Source organism: Anopheles moucheti, chromosome 3 (assembly GCF_943734755.1).
Source record: "Anopheles moucheti chromosome 3, idAnoMoucSN_F20_07, whole genome shotgun sequence".
Taxonomy (NCBI): domain Eukaryota; kingdom Metazoa; phylum Arthropoda; class Insecta; order Diptera; family Culicidae; genus Anopheles; species Anopheles moucheti.
This window is the reverse complement of record NC_069141.1, coordinates 57,295,109-57,316,572: the sequence shown is the minus strand read 5'-3', so window position 1 is coordinate 57,316,572 and position 21,464 is coordinate 57,295,109. Positions and strand designations below refer to the sequence as shown.

Genomic DNA, 21,464 nt, shown 5'->3' with positions numbered 1-21,464 from the left:
TAAAATTGTATTATTTAAAAAAACTAAAAAAAAATCGGTGAAATTCTAAAACTCGTAGAGTATTTTGTATTGAATGTAATGAAATGTTTTTCTTTTTTCAATAAATCTTTTTATTATCTTAACGATGAAGTCAGATTTAGGCCAATATTATTACAATTTTATTATACTACATTTCTACAAGTTTGATATACATAATTTAAATGCTCTTGGCTCTTACCTGGGCCTGCTTTTTTATTATTTCGAATTAGAAATTAATTTGATTGGATAACTAAATAAAGTTATATAATAACATTAGTATTCTTATTTAAGAACGGAGTCAATGACTAATTTAAGGGCAAAATGTGCACTTAATGAAACATTTTTAATTAATTAATTGAAAACAAATTAAACACCACGCTTGAGCAAAAGCCATAGTATCGCCTAACCCGAATCGCCAATGGAAAATGATGCTTTTGCGCTCATTTCGAAGGTTTATTTAATTCAGGATTTATTTTCCTAACTTTCCCTCCCATTCCTGACACCATCGCCCCTCCAATTCCCATCATTTTCCGAACCGCCAACACGGCAAGGGACGTGCTTTCCATCTGCGAGTGAAAGTTATTCACTTGGATTAGTTTTTCGCGCCTTATTTCGTGTGTTCCGCAAAATGTTTTATTTTCATAATCAAAAAAAAAAAAACACCGTGACAACGACAAAACAAGTGCAATCGATGATAGAAATACGATCCAAACCGTTATGGTCAGCGTGTTTGCGGTATGATAGATGGTTCGCCCCCCGTGAAAGGGTACTGTAAACAGTAAGAGTGGTTTTTCCGGGGGAGGAAATGAAATGGACAATTTTCCGCGTAGGAAAGTTATGCTTTGCATCCCCGCCGTAACAAGTGCCAAGTGAATTTTGATTAATTGTGTGCGATTTGATTGGTAAAATAATATGTGTAAGTGCTTGTTTTTTTATTGTGAATTTTGGAAAAAAATGTCATTCTACAGAAAGTGTCATTCGCTACGTTTACGAAGCAAAAAAAGTGTGTGCTAGAGTGTGGGTAGTGTCAGTGTTCAAATTTTGAGTGGATTGAAATAAAATCCGCGTTCCAGCGAAAGCAGTTCAGCACAATTCAATCCGGGTTGAAAAACCAATCGGATTAGATTAACGAAAAGAAAAATTACAACCGAAACACACACCCAGCGCACGTGCAGCAAGCGCCATACATCGCAATAGTGGAAGTGCAAGCGCAAGAAACGAGAAGCACGATACATCCAGTTTGATTGTTTGCGCTTCACGTGGTTGCAGCTGGCGCTATTCTTTTGCGCGTGGTCTGGTCACGGCCAGATAACGCTCATCATCATCTGAACCGAAAGCCGGAGGCGGCGGAGAGCAAGGCGTGCGGAGGCGCGGAAGTTCGGGCGGAAGTGCATCGTAAATGCTGCAATGAAGTAAGTAGCCGGCGACACTAATCTGACAAATCGCTTACTGAAGGAAATAATCAGCGCAAAAACAGGCGACCGGCGAAGGGCCGGCCCTTCTCGGTGAACGATCCATCGCGTTTTACCGAACGCGAACCAGCGCACCAGGGCGATTTATTTTGGGTGGTTCACTGGGTTACACGTTTTTTTCCCCTACTTCAACCATGATAAAAAGCCCAGAGGCCATCGTCTGTTAGCGATGAAGCTCAGCGACTGGAGCTGGCTTTGTTTGTTTTGCTTCGGCGATGGTCGATGGCGGTATGGGTTGTCTCCAGCAGGGTGTAATGAGAAACAAAGCAAAAGCTCCACAAAAACGACAGCCAAATGGGTTAATGCGATTATGTGAAGGGTTGAACAGGCTTCACGGAATACTGTGGAGGCTAAAAACAAAACGATGGCTCGAGAATTTTAAGTAAAGCTGAACCGAGAGGTGTTTCAGTTTTCCAAATACGTTTCAAAAATGTAACGACAATAGTCTTCTGTATAATAGATTTGGCTTCATTTATAATGTTTTAGCAACGCAATTAACTGATTCCTTGTATTAGTAAAGTATTTCCGGTACAAAGCCTACTTAATTTTAAAGAGAGTTCATGTCATGCTGCAATGGAATATTTACCTTGGTATGTCTTCCCACCTATAACGAGCTTTGGCCAGATGCCGCCGGTTTGGCGTGAGAGAGCTTTACACGTGAATAATAAATTGACCGAGAAAGCTTAATGCTGAAAGAATTTAATTAGGAGCACGATTCAATAAGTCAGTGTAAGTGAGAAGAATTCCATCTCTGCTTCAGTAAATGCTTTAATTATATCAAACTGCTTCTAATATTGGATTAACATGAATGGGATAACAACCACTTAGAACAACGTTGGAACAATCTTGAGGATATCTATTATGAGCCATAGAGCAAAGAGCCTTAGCTCACAGACTCACAACTCCCTAACTCTTGACAATTCTCAAAAATCTATTTGATGTTGGCAAAGAGATAAATTTATGTTTCACATCACACCATACCATCCCGATCCATGCTTTCTTTCTCCGGAGGTTTTACATAAAATGTTTAAAATTCTTAGACTCAAATGGAACATCTCTCGTACCCAACTTCCAACTTCTGTATCATTTATCAACGTCGGTGACCAGGTCTGTCCGGTGGTTTTGGAGGAATATTTTCAAACCGCAAATAGTAACGAACTTACACTGAATTTACCTCTTGCCGAACTAATCTCACCAGACAAACCCATGCGAAGAGCGTGCGAAGTCATTTATCATGATCCTTTTATGGTCTAAATGTGTGAGTGGTTTTTTGTTCTATAATCCTTTCAATACGAAACGAACGGTACCGAATAATCCTTTGCATCGGATGTCTTGCAATGAAATGCGATCTTCCTCGGCGAACACATCACTTCACTCGCCTAATTGCTAGCAAAGATTACAAGAGTCGGAAAGGCTACTAAGTAATGGGCAATGATGAGCAAAATGGGGCCGATGTTCCGAATGTGCACGGTGCACGGTAAAGATGGTGCAAATTGGTGGAAAATTTGTAGAAAGTTAAATTTTCCACCACCCTGAACGAGACCCAGAACGTTTCGCCATGTTTCGGCGCGGCACTACCTCTCCACCGAAGGGATGATACCGATGGACGCTTGACTTTAACAAACGGATGCGATCAAGGTCGCACGCAGGGGAAGGAATTGTGTAGAAAAAACGGCAGACGAAAGAAAACTTTAGCACTGCACCCGCCACGAATGCAACGAGCGCAAATGTTCTACTGCTCTTCACAACGGGAGGGGTGGTTTTCCGTACCCGGGGATACCCGGAATACTTCTGGCAGTTTCCGGCAAAATGGCGATCGGTGCTTGAAGAGGAATTTTCACTAACCACTTTCTTCCGTACTCGTGGCTATGCGAAAGAAACGATTCTCGGTGGAACAGTCCCGGCCACTCTCTGGCAGTGGTCAACCAGCCAAACCAGCTGCCATCCGACTTCCGTGCCGAAAGTTTGATGGCGCTCCACCACTGTCACTAACGATTTTTCTCGCCACGCGCTTTCCGGTCGGTTGAGAGTTTAATCTTAAGGCAGCAACGTGACAAACTGCTGCACGGCACAGGCCGTGGTTCCGTCTGTCTTCGTGAGTTCACTGTGGGCGACAAGCGAAGGGATGTACTCGTACGGTCGGTGGGAAAAATAACCTTTCGATCCTGGATTAATTTCTACCGGTTTAAGTAGCACAATGAGATGAAGACATTGAGTTTGTTTTAATAAATCTCATGTACTCAAATTACCTACCAATAAGCTTTAGATATGGGATTGAATAAGGTTTATTGCTTAATATTTTGTAACCTTTTTTTGTTGTTGTTGTATTTAGTAATCTTACACAGATGATTAACAGTTACTCCGATACCTGCTTTTGCCTGTTTTTTCTCCACATTTCCGACTGACGCTTTCTATCCTTATTGTAGTTATTGTAGTTCAGTGCTGCCAGAACCATCTATTATTCGTAACTCGCATTCTGGCAGATATTGTAGGGCAGTGCTGCCAGGAACATCTATAAATATGTAACAGTTGTGATAAGACATTTCTTATAAATACTGTTATCAAATAGTGTCTTTATTTGATGAATTCACAAATTTCTTGCATTTTTAAACGTTTTTAGTTTTTTTTTCATTCATTTAAAAATAATTGATTTCAGTTAGTAAAATTCCAGCCATCTTTTTCCATCGAATCTCACTATCCTTCCTACCGTGACAAAATAGAATGAGAAGAAAAAAACCCAAATGGAGAAACTTTTCCAATCCACCCTGGTAACATCAGCCCATCTGGTGACGAGCCTTTTGACCTACGCTATCCCACGATCCGCTGCGCAACGTCACCAGATTTTCACAATTTTCTATTATCGATATCATCGAAGATCATCGCCGGAAAGCATTTGCACCATTTGCCGCCATTTGCCACCAGGTTTGCGTGTGGTTTTTCAGCAACACACACACATGAACACCCCCATACACACATACAAAACTAGTGCGACACGTCGAACCACCAGAACCCGCGATAGTCATTCAGTTGACTTGCGAGTGAACATCACTGTTCGGGGCAGCATGTTCCACGCGTTCGTTCTGCCCAGTGACTTGATGGAAGGAAACTTTCTTTTTTTACTTCGCTTCTGCTGTGGTTGGGTTAGTTTTTCCATCACCAGTTTGCGAAACCGCATGACATGACTTGGAAATGGCTAGCCGGGAATGGATGCTGACGACGCTGAGATCTTCTTTTACGCTCAGTGATAGAATAGTGGCAAAGAACAAGGGAGCAGAAAAAGCAACAAAATTTCAATTTGTGAAAAAGATTTTCACGTCGCCGAGTGCCGGGGGGCGGGGGGGGGGGGGGGCGGTTTTGCGGATGGGGCAAAAGCGGAAGCAAGCAGTGCCGAACATATTCTGCAACGTTTGCTTTACAGAAAACCCTACCCTACGGCTCACAGCCATCATATAAATCGATCCCTCGTTTGCTAAAGTCAACGAGGAAACAAGAAAATGGAACAGCTTGGGAATAGTGCTGCGCGGATCATCCACAACCGGTACGTAACGCTCGGCTGGAAAGGTGGAAAACATCCATCGGCAACAATTCGGTTCGACAAACTTTCGGAATTGGTTGTGAATCGACACTGAAGGTCGTTTCACGCTCGTCAACATTGATACAAGCTTTCCCACGTCCGCAACTCGAAACTCTGCTGCAATACCAACAAACCCTACTGGGCGGTAAGTACGCAGCCAGTTACAAGCTGTCAGCGGCCAGGCGTCTCCATCGGCGTCGTTGGGCATGGTACGAAAAGGGGAAAGATTATTTCCCTATAGAAATCATTTCGCACCGAGCATTCAGCATCGTAGCAGGCGCATCTTTGTAAAAGGAATTTAAAGACTCATTAGCATTGTGAACTTCGATGCTTACAAATTAGCAGTTTTCGCTTCCAACTCGCTTCATCAATAACAAATGGTTCGTGACAGGGTTCTTTGCAATGCTCACGCTTTTCCTCTTAAGTAAAGTTAGTAATTGTAAAGCTTCCTGAATAGAACGAAATATTTGTATAGCCACTGGCAAAGGTGTACTGTTTCCCATTCCTAGAACCAATTTGCATTCAATTTGATGTATCTTCACAATCTACCCAGCTAGTTTGATACAACGGACAAGCACTAAGGGTTTATGTTTTTGCATCTCTTTCCAAAGCTTTGTTGTAAATCGAGCTACAGACTAACCATTTCCTATCTTGAATGGTTTTCACACGATAGAGGAAGATTGCTTAGCCCTTGTATTCGACTGGCGTACATGTGCTTTCAAGTTTCATTCTACGATTACAGCGTCAGGTAGATTTTGAGATTGAAATAAATTATAAACACTTATCTTTGATCGAGCAGCTCCTTGGCAGATAAAAGCTCCAAACATTTTACGATGCTATGCACCCAAATAAATACAAAGCTGATTAAGCCATAATCTTCTTTCCGTCTAAAATTCGTATTTAGACACTGAGGATTATTTGGTTCTGAATGAAAGTTTAGTATTCAATGTTTGTTTTTATAGCATTCGTTATACCTTTCCACAAACTTTTTCTTATAACTTTTGTTCAAAATGAAAATATGGTTTATTAGGGCCTGAAAACGATTATCTTATCCTAAGAGTGCTTCAAATACCTTTTACACAATCCTCAAAGTATCGCTCGGTAGTCCAAAATTGAACCTGAACAATAATCCACTTATCCGAACTGCGGAAGGCTGTTTGCTGGTATCCCTTTCCATTGGTTTCCAACCATTTCATCCTCATTTTGCACCATTCGTTACGACCCGAAGCGTTCGACACCGTACATGGATGCGTTTCCAATGGCTTCGTAAACAAACCGAAGCCAGTCCGTGTCTCGGTAGATTAGCGCACTACGTAATCGGATCAGCTGGCACTCCACCTCCACCTGCGGAGTGCAGCGTTACCGCGAACGCTCGGTCGAACAGTTTCGATGGGATACTAAACGGATGGCTTAGTACCCGGATTGGGAGGTGTAATATGTTGCAAATTGTTTTGCACGAGCGCACGCATGGGAAACAGAATCTAAAGAATTGGAAAAGAAGGTAAGCTGCCTATGGAATACAGTGATGAACAAAAAAAAAAAGCGAGACACTGTTATTCTACGGGATTATATTATTTTTTTCTTTCGGAAAATCAGGGTTAGGGTTTCCGCCTATTTCCCAATAGATGCTTCGTATGTTCGCAAGCACTATTTTTTAAGAACGTTTAGTTTATCTGTGTATTTTCCTATGTTTGTTTCCTATTTTTAGCTCTTTTCACAAAGAGCAAACGATCAAGGGATTGTCCCAAGCTTAGTAAAACAAACCCAAAAAGATTGTTTAAAACTTGATGTTTTTTTTATGTAGCTTGAAACGAATTCAAGTGCCTTGGAGCAAACGCAAATAAAAATTAAACTCAAACAAAGCATGCTTTGCCTTTACTTTGTGTCACGCACTGTACGTGTTCTCACAGCGACCTCCATTCCGTTGCACAGCACAAAACAATCCGAAAGTTTGCTCCTTACTGCTCAGCCAACCGACAAAGTTCAACGAGTGCTTGTCGCAATTCCGCTAACAACAGTCAATTTGCTGCTTCGAGCTCGTCTAAAGTTGTCAACACTAAATGTCAACCCTCTCGATGCCAGTTACAATGTCTTCTCTCCGGCCTCTCCCTTCACCATTTACCAAGAACTTTGCAAACGATTCCCTTTTTAAAGTCAAAGAAAATCAGTGAATAAATGTGAGCTTTATTACATTTGCCCGTGCTCGTTCTGCTGCTTTCACCATGGTAACGCGGGGGGGCCAAGTAAAAACGGTACGCTTCGCTTTGATGCTGTTCGTTTGCGACCGTGCAGCGTGCAGACGCGAGAAAAAATCTTCCCGCGAAAGAATTAACGAGGCCGCGTTAATAATTGACGCTATCTTCATTTTTTTCCACACTCTAGCACAGCGAATAGAGATGTGAAACCAAGAGATTCCACAAAAAAAAGTGTGTACGGACACAGTGTTATAGTATTTCCTTCCTTGCTTTCTACGCTGCATGCAGCAGGACAATGGCGGAAACAGTGGAAATGGTGATGAAAAGGATTTTCCTTCTACCTAGCAAAAGCCCTTTGTAGTCAAGGCTGACGGCACGGTAGACAGCGATGTTTGTTTTTCTTCCACATTTGTTACGAGTTTCGTACGGCAAGCAGCGAAAGCATAACGGGCCAAATCCGTGCTAGCTTCATCCGGTGCCGTGCGCGCCAGAAGGTCAAACCCTAAAGGGGAGGAGGGGTTTTGTTCCATAGAACGTGGCAAAAATGACATCACAAGATTACGGAGGGGCTGTGCGTTAACGGGATGTTGATTTACGCGAGGATTGTGCAAGATTGAAATGAAATCTTCTTCTCGCTGTGAAAATGAGATAAGTCAGCTACATTTACGAGCAATAAGCGTGTTCTTGTCAGCAAAGAATATGAAACGAAGGTGGGGGGCGTACTTCAAATAGATCTGCCGTACTCAGAATCCCGTGGCTACGTATTGTTTATTTGATGTTAAACCTCAATTCTGTGGGCATTACCTTTCAATCGTTGATTTGAGAAGCATGTGAACTCGGGTAGTTCTTCTTAATTTATACTTAATGACAAGCCAAGTTTGCTGTATGTTATTTATAAATACCCATCCCCAATCCCAAATCTTCAGCAAGAGTCTTCTAAACCGCGTATTCGCGACCACAATGGAAGCTAGATTTCATCTTAAATTGGGCTTAGTACGCTTAATGATGGAGTTTTCAAAACAGGAACTTTGAAGATTAGGTTGTCTTGTATCCTAAAAATGTCATAACCACCTCTCCAGAACTTATTTTCCCTATGCCAAGAACTATGGCAGGTACATAGTAAAATTGAAGTCTTATGTTTATGACACAGTCCAAAATTGAGCTAAGGACATGATTGTTTTAAGACCGTGGATTATATACTTCTATAGTTATACTAGGTCTTTAACCCTTAAAGGAATAATATTTCTTCAAAGTTTCTTCAGAACTATATCATGTACTGGAAATTGAATAGTTGTAGTATGCGTAAAAATGCAAATCAAAATAAAGGTTGCTCTGAAAATTCGCCAAGAAAATAGTTTATTCTGCAATTATAAATTTTCTTGATAAATTAGTTGATAATATAAGATTTATAATTTATTACTAGGAAGTCTTATGTTTATGACTCAGCCCAGAATTGAGCTAATAATATGCTTGTTCCTATGCCGTGGATTATATACTTATATAGTTATACTAGGTCTTTTACCCTCAAAAGAATAATATTTCTTCAAAGTTTCTCCAGTACTTGATCATGTACCGGAAATTGAATATATGTGAAATATTTTATATAAAATGCGTAAAAAAGCAATTAAAAAATGAAGGTTGTTCTGAAAATTCACCAAGAAAATAGTTTAATCTGCAATTATTAATTTTCTTGATAAAATAGTTGATAATATAAGATTTATAATTTATTACTAGAAATCTCAAATCACTTGCTCTCATGTCGACCCAGCTCTTTACCATTTATTCTGAGTATTTAAGCCAAGCATTTTCCTGGAAGATATTTAATTTTTTAAACGTTACGTTACACCCGTTACACACGTTACACCACAAAGAAAGTCAAACTTTCCGTCCGTTCCATGGAACCAGTGATGATTGCGACCATTTTGCCAGAATTGTTGCTATAACTACTAAGTCATTTTCTATTGTTTTCATTGTTGTGATAATTTTAAACCAATGAGAAAATGTATTAAACTGAATTTTTGCGTAAAAGTAATCATATATTACACAATGTATCAACATGTAATAATTTTCACAATATATTAATAATTTTTAAAAAGGAAACTATGAGGAGTACAAAAAAGCTACTCAAACGTCCCTTTCCAAAAATCACAGCTAGACAGTCAATGTCTTTTGTAACGAGAAACGGTTCCCGAAAACGACGACAAAAAAGCTCACACACACGCTCGTAACAACACCGGGAACATGTCGATTCATCAAATTAGATTTTATTGCACCGTTAAAGGAAGTGAATGGAATCATAAAAACGCGCCCAACCATTCCATTCCATAGTGCTAAATTTGGGATCGATTTTTGCTAACGATCGCTCGCCGACCACGCAGCGGTGCCCACGAACTCGGGGCGAGAATTGTTCCGTCGGTATACGAGCCAACGCACTTGCCGCACTTTTGCTGCTTCCGTGCCTAACCATTGCCATTTGCTACGGGTGGCCCAGTACATTCCAGACACTGTACGGCCATAACCGACGAGAAGAACCAACAAGGAGAAATGTCATTCCAATCATGATGGGTCATAAATGTAAAGGAATTAGGGAAAAATGAATATGCCTCCCGCCACTGCACGTGTTCGCATGGAAGAGCGAGAGTGACAAAAAAAGGGAGACAGCAAGCGTGGGAAAAGTGACATAAAAAGATGGTGAAATAAAATGATTTGGCCGCACGCCACAACCGCTTTTACAAGACACGCCACAGCGTTGGGTTCTTTTTTTAACGTTCAATGGCACCTTCTTTTGGTCCACTGCTGCTTCTGGCCTCCGTGCCGGACTTGGGTTGCAAAATTGTTATTTAATTTCATTTCATACACTTGCTTCACTTTTATGCTCTTCCTTGGTCGCGCTTTCCACTGCACGCCAACGTGACGCACTCGCCGGCCCACGGGTGTGATTAACTCTCAACGACAAGCGCCAAAGGGACAACTTCTAGCCGTGGGCCGTCTCTGTCTCGTGCCCGAGAAAGTCACCGCTTTAATGTGCAAGATGTGTGGATTCTCATCGCGGTGCTCAGGGTATCTTGGGTTGTTTTTCTGGTCTGTTTACTTACCAGTCTGACGGTAATGGCGTGGGATTTAGGGTAGTTGATTATTGTCTTGTTAGGACTGCGGGGTTCCTTTTTTTTTGTTGTGCTCCCCACTCACTGGATTTTGAGTTTTGGGGACAGTTTCTTTCATTTCCGGTGACCATTTATCCACCTTGAAGAAGGATTTCGTTTAGCACCGGGCAAAACATGTCCGCTTTATCATAGGTTTTTCTATGTGTTGGCGTGTCCGTTATTTACCATCACCAACAAGGGGTTCCGATTGAGTCCTTTTTCTCGTTCGATGCATGCATGTGGTTGGGAACCTTGCAAAAAAAAAACAAGGTCTTCCTGCTTGGAAAACAGCCCACCCCGGCATGGGGGTTCTGTTTGTTTATGTTTTACAGAAGATTGAAATTGGTTTTTCCCTTTAAAGTTTGTGCGGTTTGTTTGTTCTTTTATCTGATGCACATATAATTTGCAGAGAAAAAAAGGAAAGCGAAAAGGTGAACCTTTTTCACTGGCTTCACTCCATTGTGGGAAAATTGTTTTTTTTCCCGCGCTCCTTCCGAGAGTATAATAAAAATGGTAACCAAAAAGAGAGCAGCGAACAGACCGAAAGAGAAAGAAAGAACATCATGGCTTGCTTAGGCGGTAAGATTAAATGCCACACTTTTCAATGTCACTGCCACGGTACAGTTGTCAAGTGGAAGAATTATTCTTAAATTATGCTACAATTCTTACACAACGAATAACAATCAACAACAGCAACAAATAGCAACTCTCCCCTCTGAATGCAACAGGAAGGAATTGGAAAGCTTTGTTTTGGGAGGATTCTTCATTTGCCCCCCACCCCCTCCTCCTCCTCCTCCTTCGCTTTTTGTCATACGTGTGTAAATCACTCACCGAGGGCTTGATGCAACTGCACAGTCGGCCGCACACAGCAGTACCTCCGCGTGCAGCGCCACTATGGCTTTTGTTGCTCGAGAACGGAACAGGAAGAACATTCATTTGAATGCTTGTTGGTTTTCTTCTTCTATTTGCTTGCACGAGGCATAAATTGTGTGCCACGTTCGGGCAGCCAGCACTTCCAACGCTGTCACATTGGGCAATGTAATGGGTTTAAAATCCTTTTTCCCAGAACAAATCGTTTCCAAACCAACTCATGAATATATTGTTTGTCCCAGTTTTTGGATGGGATATGGGGTGTTGAAGTCGTTTGGCAAGCAAATTTTTAAATATTTTCATCCATAAAAGAAGCAAATCCTGCTGCGGGAGTTTTCAACCAAAAGATTTGTTTTAGTTATGTATGAACGAAAGCTGATGGGCGAAATGTTTGTGCCACATGTGCCACAGTTTTAAAAATTGTAATCTCATGCTACAAAAAAACCATCCCGAAATGTGTTAAGCTGTACAGTAAACAACACAAATTTCAGACCAGTTTTTTTATAATATAAAAGGAAAATTTGAAAATAACAATAACACATGTACGTTTTTTTACGTATTATTGTAAAACATTTGCAGATATTGACGTACATTATTGGAAATATTGTTATTCATGTAGCAAAACCCCTGCGATATTCTTATACTAATATTTGGTGTTTCAAGTGCATATGATAATATCAAAATAGGGTAAAAAATAGGGTTCTACTAGTAATTTAGTACTAGTCTTAGCAAACAGTTTTTAACTGCAGTGAATGTTACAGAGTTCATTTTTTTTAGTAAACTTTTTTAAATTTATTTTTTTTAATCAATTTAATTTAATTAATTTGAAATAACGAATGGTAGTTCTCAAATAGTTATAGTGATCGTAAGCATAATATACAAATTTATAATTTATGTAATTTATTTGCATGTATTGATTCCACAATTTTTACAGTTATGATGCAAAAAAATCTTTCCAAAAATATAAATATACTGCTGAGAAGTAAACTGCTACCAAAACATAAAAAGGAACATGAACGCTCTGCTAAGGACTGTAGTGCCCGTTATAAATGATAACAAAATCGGAATCCGGTTTGCGGAATAAAAGTATGGACATTTATGATTTTTGAATTCAAATATCATTAGAAAACAATTTTGTGGTGGTGATAATAAATGAAATTGTTTTTCTTATTCACCACAATGCACTTTTTATATTTTTGCGCCAGCAGGAACTTCACATTAGAATTAAAAACATAAAAAACTGTAAATTACATGTAAATCTGACTCAAATCTATTTGATACTTTTTATGCATCAAAGTTGGCGCTTGTAGAAATTTCGTAATTCCAAGTTTTCAATCATTAAAGCAATGCTGATATTCACACCAAGATAAAACTTACTCATAGTGCAAGAAATTAAAGCAAACTTTTAATTTTAAGAAAGCATTCACTCAACATTATAAAACTCAAGTCAAACCAAATCCATTAACCAACGCGCACTCGTTTTTAATTCTCCAAGAACCATTTTGTGGTGAAAAAAATAAAAATAAACTTTCCCCATGCCTTGTGTTGACCTCGTATTTGAATGTTTCGTATTTACTCCCAAAATTCATCATAACCACAAAAGCAAAATCTTGAACCACGCCGGCAGAAAACAAGCTGCCCTGTCAGTGCGGAACCGGTGGATGTACGGGCTGATTTAGATAATCGCACGAACGCAATGCCGCTTAAACATAAACCCGGAAAAAGTTTTCTTTGCACACCGAGCTGAAAAAGGCACCATCAAACGGCATATCTGGGAAGTGGATGTGTGAGGTGTTTCGCTGCTTTTTTTTTATTAGAAATTGCTACATTTCTTGTACGCTCGCTCTCTTGCCGCTGTAATAATCATCAACATCCGAGGGTGGATCGTCGTGTACAGCGCAACATTATTGGAGGCGGTTTCGTTGTTGCGAAAATTTTCGTACAAAGCTGGCTTTCCACAACTCCAAAGTGGAAGTAAGACAGACGGATCATCGAATGCAAAAATGGAAACGAGAAGAAAAAAGCACAACAACAAGCGATAGCAACGAGAGAGAAGATTTAAAACGAGACTAAAAAAGCTGGTAGCGAAAGTTTTCCCATTTGCCTCCGTTCGCCAATCGAACTGCGCAAACCGTTCTGTGCTGATGATCTCTGCATGAAGCATGTCGAGTATGAGGATTACCGCTTCTTTTTTCGCAGTTACAAAACTTTCCCAGTTACTTGGATGCTACTGCTAAGACGATGACAAAAAAGCTCCGTGCTGTGTCAAAATTACTACAAAGCAACCCGTTCTATCGTTGCTATCGTCGATTTGTACTGTGGCAGGCTGATGATGATGATGATGATTTGCTAGCTCTACAGACACGTTCGGAGTTTTTGAAGAAAGCGAGAAACGAATTTTCAAATTTACAATGATATCAGTTGGGGAAAACGTCAGCCGAAAAAAAAGGCTCAATTGAAAAATCGAACCATACTGCAACACTGGTATGTAATATAAAATAGAACAAGAGAGGAGAGAAAACATCTCTCCATCATTTCCAATAGTCTGCTTGCATTAATCTCGGTTCACATCAAAAGCTCCTAAAGCGAGCGTAAAGTAAACCTAGACCGATTTAATGATTTTCAACCATTGGGCTGGTATAATCCGTTGCGATGCTTCCATGTGTTCAGGCACACCCTTGGCGCGTTGGGCAGATGCCGAATTCAGCCTCCCAAATCGCCGAATCGATCGATCTGTCACCTCTTCCTGGTTGAGAACTTTTTCATCAAATATTACGCTTTGTAGCAAACAAGAAGGAACAAGCATCAGACTGCAGCTCGTATACTACTTGCGTCCTACTCGTTGCTCTTTCTTTACGCCCGAGAACACTCAAAAAGGGATCTAAATGGTAATTCGGATGTTCGTTGTTGAACTACGCTTACATATGGATTAGAGTGATTTTGGGGGGAACACAGTAACGTCCGAAGGCGTTAAGCATCCTCGAATCGATCAAACTGACTAGGTAGACAGGACAGTCATATCCAGCCCACAACCATCGCTGTAATATAACGTCTGCAGGGGAAGCTTTTCTTGGAGATGCTCCTTTTTTTGCGGATGGTAGAACCTTTCGGAGAGCAAACATTGAATAAAATCCCCAAATATTACCTACCGTCTGGTGGGCGGATTAGAAATCGGGCAAAGCGTCTGTTGCTGTTGACAGCTTTCCTTTATGATGTGGAAGATGCTTAACCGGTTTCGACAGGGTTGATGTGGAGTTGTACTATTTTTATTTTTCTGCAACAAAATCTAGCACCTAGGCTATGAGATTACAAATAATAAAATTATAAGATGATTCAAAGATAATATCAACCATTTTCCAGTGTGTAAGTTAAATTTTATTAAAACTGAGTCAATTTTAAATGGAATATTTTGCTTTTGTTCAAGATTAATGATGTATAATTCGTAGAGATTGGTTTTAAAATCTTGCAAATCAAATAATGACAACAGTAAAGTCAGTGAGCAGTACTGTATTATATATATCATACTCTCCTCCGGAAGCATTAAAGGTTGAAAGCACTATTGGTTCATTGTACAGTTAATGCCTTTAAAGTATAAATTAATTAAAGTATATCTTTATTGTTTGCAATTTCTAGATGTGACGTCACAATGGTAATTTAAAGTAGTGGGTTCGATTAATAATCTTTCCGCAATGATGTATGCTTTTCTATAGCGTAACCGGTGTTGAATCTTTATACTGGTCGTTGGAGTTAATCATGTGAGAAAAATTATTTCCAAAAAAACTCTCGTGTAGAAAAAAACTAACTATCTTACATCTAGAGAAACACCTAATCTACCTAAATTAAATTATCTACTAAATTACCTAGATTATCCAGCTAGTTGCTGTACAAATGAATTTGCACTCATTTGGCATTTGTTGTAATATTTTCGCGCAATCAGATCGATACAATTTGTAATGAGATGGGAGTTTGTTCTTTTGTGCAGATCACTAGTGCGATACCATGGTGGAACATTTAAAATAATTTTTTGCTAATATTTATTTATTTATTTAATTTAAATTATGACGGCAATGCCGTATTTTCAACACCGCTTGTGTTGAGCGATAATAACAATTGTCACAAGGCATTTCCTCCTTGCGATTTGCCTTATCCCGGGCATACTCGGTTGTATTGGATGTTAGAGTATGTCTGTGTTGTTTGTCGGTTTGTCTATCGTTGTTGTAATCGTTATGTCTGTTCTATTGTTTTGTGTGTTGATTTTGGTCCGGTGCTATTGTTGTAGATGAGATTGTGGTTGTGATGGCTGTTAATGTGGTTTGGCAACCACATGGAGGCTCGGGGCGTGGCTGGCAGGTGACTGCGTCGCTTTTCACATACACAACATTCGGTGTTGGACATTGGCAAAGCCTTGACGGAACTGAAACAAAACAGACAACAAATGATTAAGACGGACTACAAGCATACACCTATAAGTCTGCCCCCTTTTTGCGGCTTTGGTGCTGTCCTCAAAGGCGACTGTTTCCTCAACGGCTTGAACATGGCACAACAAAAAACATTTATTTTCAAGGACCACACAACGAATAACGAAGGATGGGGGATGAAAGGATTCACGTGGAAATAAGGATGGGATTCAAAGGAGAAGACCGTTGTCCCTGGCGAAGCGGAAGATAAGCCTCATGTATTTCAGGTCCCTGCCAGCCAAAACATCTCGTATCGGTGTATCCGGGATTCCACCGATGTCCACGACTGCACTCTTCAAGGTTTTTTTGCTAATATATTTTGACAAATTTGCAATTTCTTTAAGTTAGTTTTGGCGCAACTCTTCCATACAGGGGCGGCGTACATTAATAGAGGCCTGAAGCATGCAAAAAAAAAATGCAATTTATTTTGCAGATTCAGCTTAGATTTCCTATTTGCTAGAGAGTAAAGACATTTAAAGGTTTTTTTTTTCAGTTTTACTTACAGAATTTTCTAAATGTGATTTAAATGTATTGCGTTGCTCCAAGGTAATAACTAAGTATTTTACATGATTTTTCCATGGAATGTCGGTGTTATTTATTTTTAAACAACGTTGGGGAAGTTTTCGTTTACTGGTGTATTTAGTAAAGAAAATAGCTTCTGATTTATTTCCGTTTACATTCAGTTTCCATTTGTTGCAAAATTTACTATACGCGTTGTTTAGCGATTTTATTATTGCTTTTGGTTGTTTTGATGACGATGTGATGGCAAAGTCGTCAGCGTATAGGTATTGTTTACAATTATTCATAGGTGTTAGATCTGATATATAAATTTTGATCTGATCTGATATATAAATATATCAGGGGAGATATTCACAACATTTACTACTAATTTTGTTTATTTTTTCATGTCGACTTTACAAACTGTAGAGCTTATAAGCTGAAGCAGTAAAAAATAATTCTTTTACGAATTTTCATTAGGTCATCTATTGGTACGAATAACTTTATCCCAAATTCTAAGATTTCTTAGTTCTAGAACAAAGCAAAACGAAAATGTTCTAACGATTGCTAGAAAATCTTGCGTCAGTGAATTTTACAACCCAAATCAATGTGGTATGTTAACTTATCTTTCCACCTCAAGGAAACCTTTCCTTTCCTAATCTCTTACGCACAATCTTTGCCACCATTACGGATTCCATCCTTTTGCACCCACCAACAGGTGAATCCTTTATCTCAACTGCAGTGCGTTAAGGCTCGATATTAAAAGTAGTCCCACCACCACCACCCAGAAGAAGTTCGGTTGAGGTCGTTTAAAATTAACCTCGATGGCTTCCCTTCAGGAAACTTCAACTCAACCCCGAAGAAACGGGGATTGCAAAAATTACCATAGCATAAACCTCCATAGCGCTCTCGACGCCCTGCCCATCATCATTGCTTTCTATTAAAAGGAATAGACCGACCAAACCGGATGCTCGCCGAAAACCTTCCTTCCTTGCGTGTTGCGTTTTCCATTCCCATTCCCGTGCGCATGCAATCCGCAAGCGTGTGGTTAATTGAAAAACAAAATTAAATAAGTAAACAAACAAACCGTCCGACTGAACCGCCCCGGGGGCTATCAGTTTCTTGTTTGCGGAATTTGCCAAAATGGAAGACAACCTCAAAGCAATCTGCCACCACAGTAGTGCTGGTGCTGGTGTGCGACGTCCATTTGCGTGCGAACGCTATCTTCTGTTCTGCACGGTTCACTCTTTCACGCAACTGTGAGTTTTTCTTTCCGTTCTAGCGTGTGGTTAGTTTTCTTTTTTTTCGGCCACCGGTGGCGAAAAGCTTGTCTTTGTGTGGACAATTCGGTGGGAATTTGAAATGTATCTCCGAAGGGACGGGGGTAAGCAAATGTCCCTTTATCCACAATCGGTGCATTCCGGTGGTGACTTTTTACCCACCATGTTCCTTGCGACCGTAGGAAAGGGCGTAGGCCGTTGGGGGAGACGCGAGAGGCACTGCGGGGCATGAATTAATTGAAGTCTAAAACCATTCCGCTGTTTCAAGTCATTATGCAAAAATTCACGACACTCACGGGAATGATTAAATAGTAGAAAAAGGCCGTCTTTCTTGCTGGCACGGCTGTCCACAGTAGCACGGTGTCCTTTCGAACACCGGGTGGAACTAGCGATTCGAGAAGTTGATGTTGTGCTCGAGAAAAGTGGAAAATGTCCGGTGGTCAGCATGAAAAATGCATGCCTAAAGGGCTAAACAGATGAAGGATGGCTATTATTATGAAAGGAATTGAATGTTTTTGGCTTGCTGAAGTGTGGGTCAAAAGTTGGTCAAAAGGCCATTGAAAATTACCCTAAGGAATCGCAATGATTGCGCCAAGGAATGGACCAGAACGACTGTTCGTCTAAAGGTTAATTCTAAAATGTATTCTGCGTCAGTTAAGATAGTACTAGAAACATGCTTTATTTCACAATATCACTGCTTATAATATCAGTTTTGTGATGATTTTAGCTCCGCAAATACATCGAGACATCTCCGCAACATACCCTTGAGGAGAAAAGTTACTCAGTTGTCTAGTTATTTTGGTTTGTATGACTTTAGACCTTCGAATATATCGAGAGATAGGTAAGTTTGTGATACTAAACTCGAGGTATCAAATGCTGGAAGCTTAAGAGTTAACACCAGCGTGCGAACGAACAGTCAGATTGACTACCAAGCGCAATAAGCAATATCCCAGGGGTACTCGAAGGTAATGCAATATAAAAAACCCCTAATACACCTCATGTGTCCCCGTCTCGATGGGGATATTAATAAAAGCCATCAACATCAGCACTAGCTCCAACTCTAGCCTGCTTCTGCAAACTCATCTCCTACACCATCCTTCACGGGTGGTCTAACCCGATCGACAAAGCGTTAAATACGATTCCAGCACACCTCTCGATGGAGGTTCACCGTTACTCGTGAAAATTGTCATACTGTTGTTTTCCCGCTCTGCTCCACCTCTCCACCTCGTCTTTCTCCTCGAACTAACCCAAACGGTCGGAGGCGGTGAATCGTGAACAGCATAATAAATGTCCACCGCTGCAATGGTTTGGCAGGCACAATCTGGCCACTAACACACTCTTGGGCGATATGATCCCAAGCTAGCTCTTTGGTTACGTGTCCGTTTTTTTGTTGTGCTTCCATCGATGGACGATGTGACGCGAAAAAAAAACTCTCCTTCCTGAGATAGAGAAAAACTTTCGAACCCACCACCCCCGGGCCCTTTTTGCAATATATTCGTACGGCTGCGGAACGTATCGATCGTATGCATCTTTTTCGATGCACAAAACCCTCACGCTCAATCTCTGTGAGTGTTTTTTTTTCTTCCTTCATACGTTTGGGTGTTAAAAATCTTCGGCACCATCGAACATCGACGATGGACGAATGCTTTCTCTGGGTTGCTTCTGGTAACCCGGAGGCTGTGCACATCCGAAACGACTCAATCAATTTTGCACGCTTCGTTTGGTTTATTTACAACCCTGCCAAAAGGGATGCAAATCGGGAACCGACATAAAAAATTGTTCACGAATCCGAACTGAAAAGTTTGCCAAAAAAAAAACAAAAATACATAAATATTTACGACATTTTTCGTTCAATTTGGAATGAAATTTTATTCTCACTGTGTAAAAACATATTTCCAGTGTGCCTAAAAAATGAGTATTTTTTCCATTGTAAATATTTTAGTTTTTTTAAATATTTTATATTATTATTATTATTATTATTATTTATTAAACAAAAACAAAAAAAAATGTTCAAAAAAAATTAAAAATGCCCTGCTCCTTCATACAAAACATTTAAAACATTAATTTATGAAAGGTCATGGCACACTAGATAAAGATCTACGACGGATGTTTCATCTCCTGCCGGGTCTGTGTTTTGTTTCTGATCGATTGCACTGATTGCATGCTGTATCGATATTTCGATCGCGCCCCAGTTTACATTTCAACGCACAAAATTCCATTAAATGCCCTCATATACATTTACTTCATATTTGCCCATTTTAACTGCACACAGTGCGCCCCAAAAACCGGCCCCGGAAAGAATGCTACCGATTACATCACTGTCATCCGCATCAAACAAACTGCTAAACACTCACGCACACACACCGAAGTTGGCCGGAAAATTCATTCATATGTTTCCTGTTCCAAAAAAGCGGTTTGATGAGCTGGTTAATTTTATTCAAAATACTCCGCCCGATTTGATTAAACGACGAGCTGATTGGTTTGAGGTCAGTTATTTGTGTTTCTGAGCAGGGCTGTCGGTTTGGGGGGAAGACCGGGAATTATGCACAAACCGATCGTGTTTCCTAACCGGAACGCACGCAACACAACACAACAACACAAAGGCTTGCATTTTCTCTTTCTACGCCAGATTAATCAACGAGTTTGCGTTGGGTTTTGTGTGATGGCGATGGTTGTGCGGTTTGGCAAAATTTACACGCCTCATTTAGTGCCACCAGCAATTCATAAGCACTGCGAGTGCGGTCCGGTGCGTGGGTCAAAATCCGATCCGTTTAGATGGGCTGGTGAGTGGATGTGGTAGAATTTGGTATTGATTTTCTGTTGCATTTCATTGATAGCTTTCAGAGAAGCGATCGATACCGTAACAAACACAATTAAATAAAGCTCAAATAGTCCGGTGATTTCTAACGAAAATCGTTCACTTTTTCCAAGAATAATTAGCTTTGTTTTTATATGTTGGAATTGTGGAACGTAATTTAAAAATACCAATGTTTCATAATTTCCTTGAATAAATACCATCAAGTATAAATTCCATGCGCATTCCTCTAACTTCGCAAAAAGAAAGGACAAAACATTCTAGAAACCCCCTGAACCAACATTGTCTTTGCGTCGGAAAGCATCACCAACATCAAAACCATTGGAAGAATGACTTCAAGGAGAAACAAATTAATGTTAATTTTATCTCATTTTGCTCCACTTCCAGTAGATATTCCATTTTTCTAATAGAAATTAAATTCTTACGCTACGATCGTGACCCGTGTTGCGTTCTCCATCGTTGCTAGTGGCAACAGACCGATAATGAGAATTAACCGGCAAAGCTCGTCTGCTCTAGCGCGATGATCGTGGTGACCTCTTTCGTAGTGAAACTCATTTACCTTCGAGTTCCAAGGATTCCAACCATCCTAAGACTCGACGGTCATCTGGTGCAGCGCGTGGTTTCCACCACGTTCCGATTACCCGGAATAGGTTCCCTTGCGGGTGGATAATATAGTTCTTTTTTTTCATCGCTGTAAATTAATTAAAATTTATTAGCATACGCTTCGTATGGAGCATCGCCGGAATGCACAGACTGGCAAGAAGTGAGTGTGTAGACTCACAGTTTCAATTTATTTTCAGCCCGTACCATAACACTGTTCGCCCGTTTTCGAGCACTGCCGCGTATTGACACTTTTAATCAGCCTCGACTTATCAATTATCGCCATCGCGTGTTTTTATTCCCTTCGATAACTTCCGTTCTGGTCGTTTGTGTATCAACATACTCCTCCGCAACGAGAGCAGAGTGTGAACATCAAATTGGTAGATGGTCTTTATGATTTTACCGGTGACTCAATTTGACACGGAATATTTATGAGGCCGTTGTGGACCTATCGGGAGGGGATGGATAGACGACGAAATTAAACGCCATGGTTGCATTTGATTAGACTAGAATCGTTTTCAGCTTCAGATCAGTTCTGTAAT

General features: G+C 40.3%; 1 protein-coding gene across 1 annotated transcript in view; it reads left to right on the top strand.

The window, feature by feature from the left end:
* The first annotated feature begins 1,404 nt into the window (after nt 1-1,404).
* LOC128305629 (collagen alpha-1(XVIII) chain) overlaps nt 1,405-21,464 on the top strand; it is a 215,179-nt gene continuing 195,119 nt past the window's right edge. Inside the window, exon 1 of the mRNA XM_053043173.1 lies at nt 1,405-1,430. Within this exon, the coding sequence (XP_052899133.1) occupies nt 1,426-1,430 (5 nt within the window). The 5' untranslated portion in view covers nt 1,405-1,425. The remainder of the gene's footprint in view (nt 1,431-21,464) is intronic.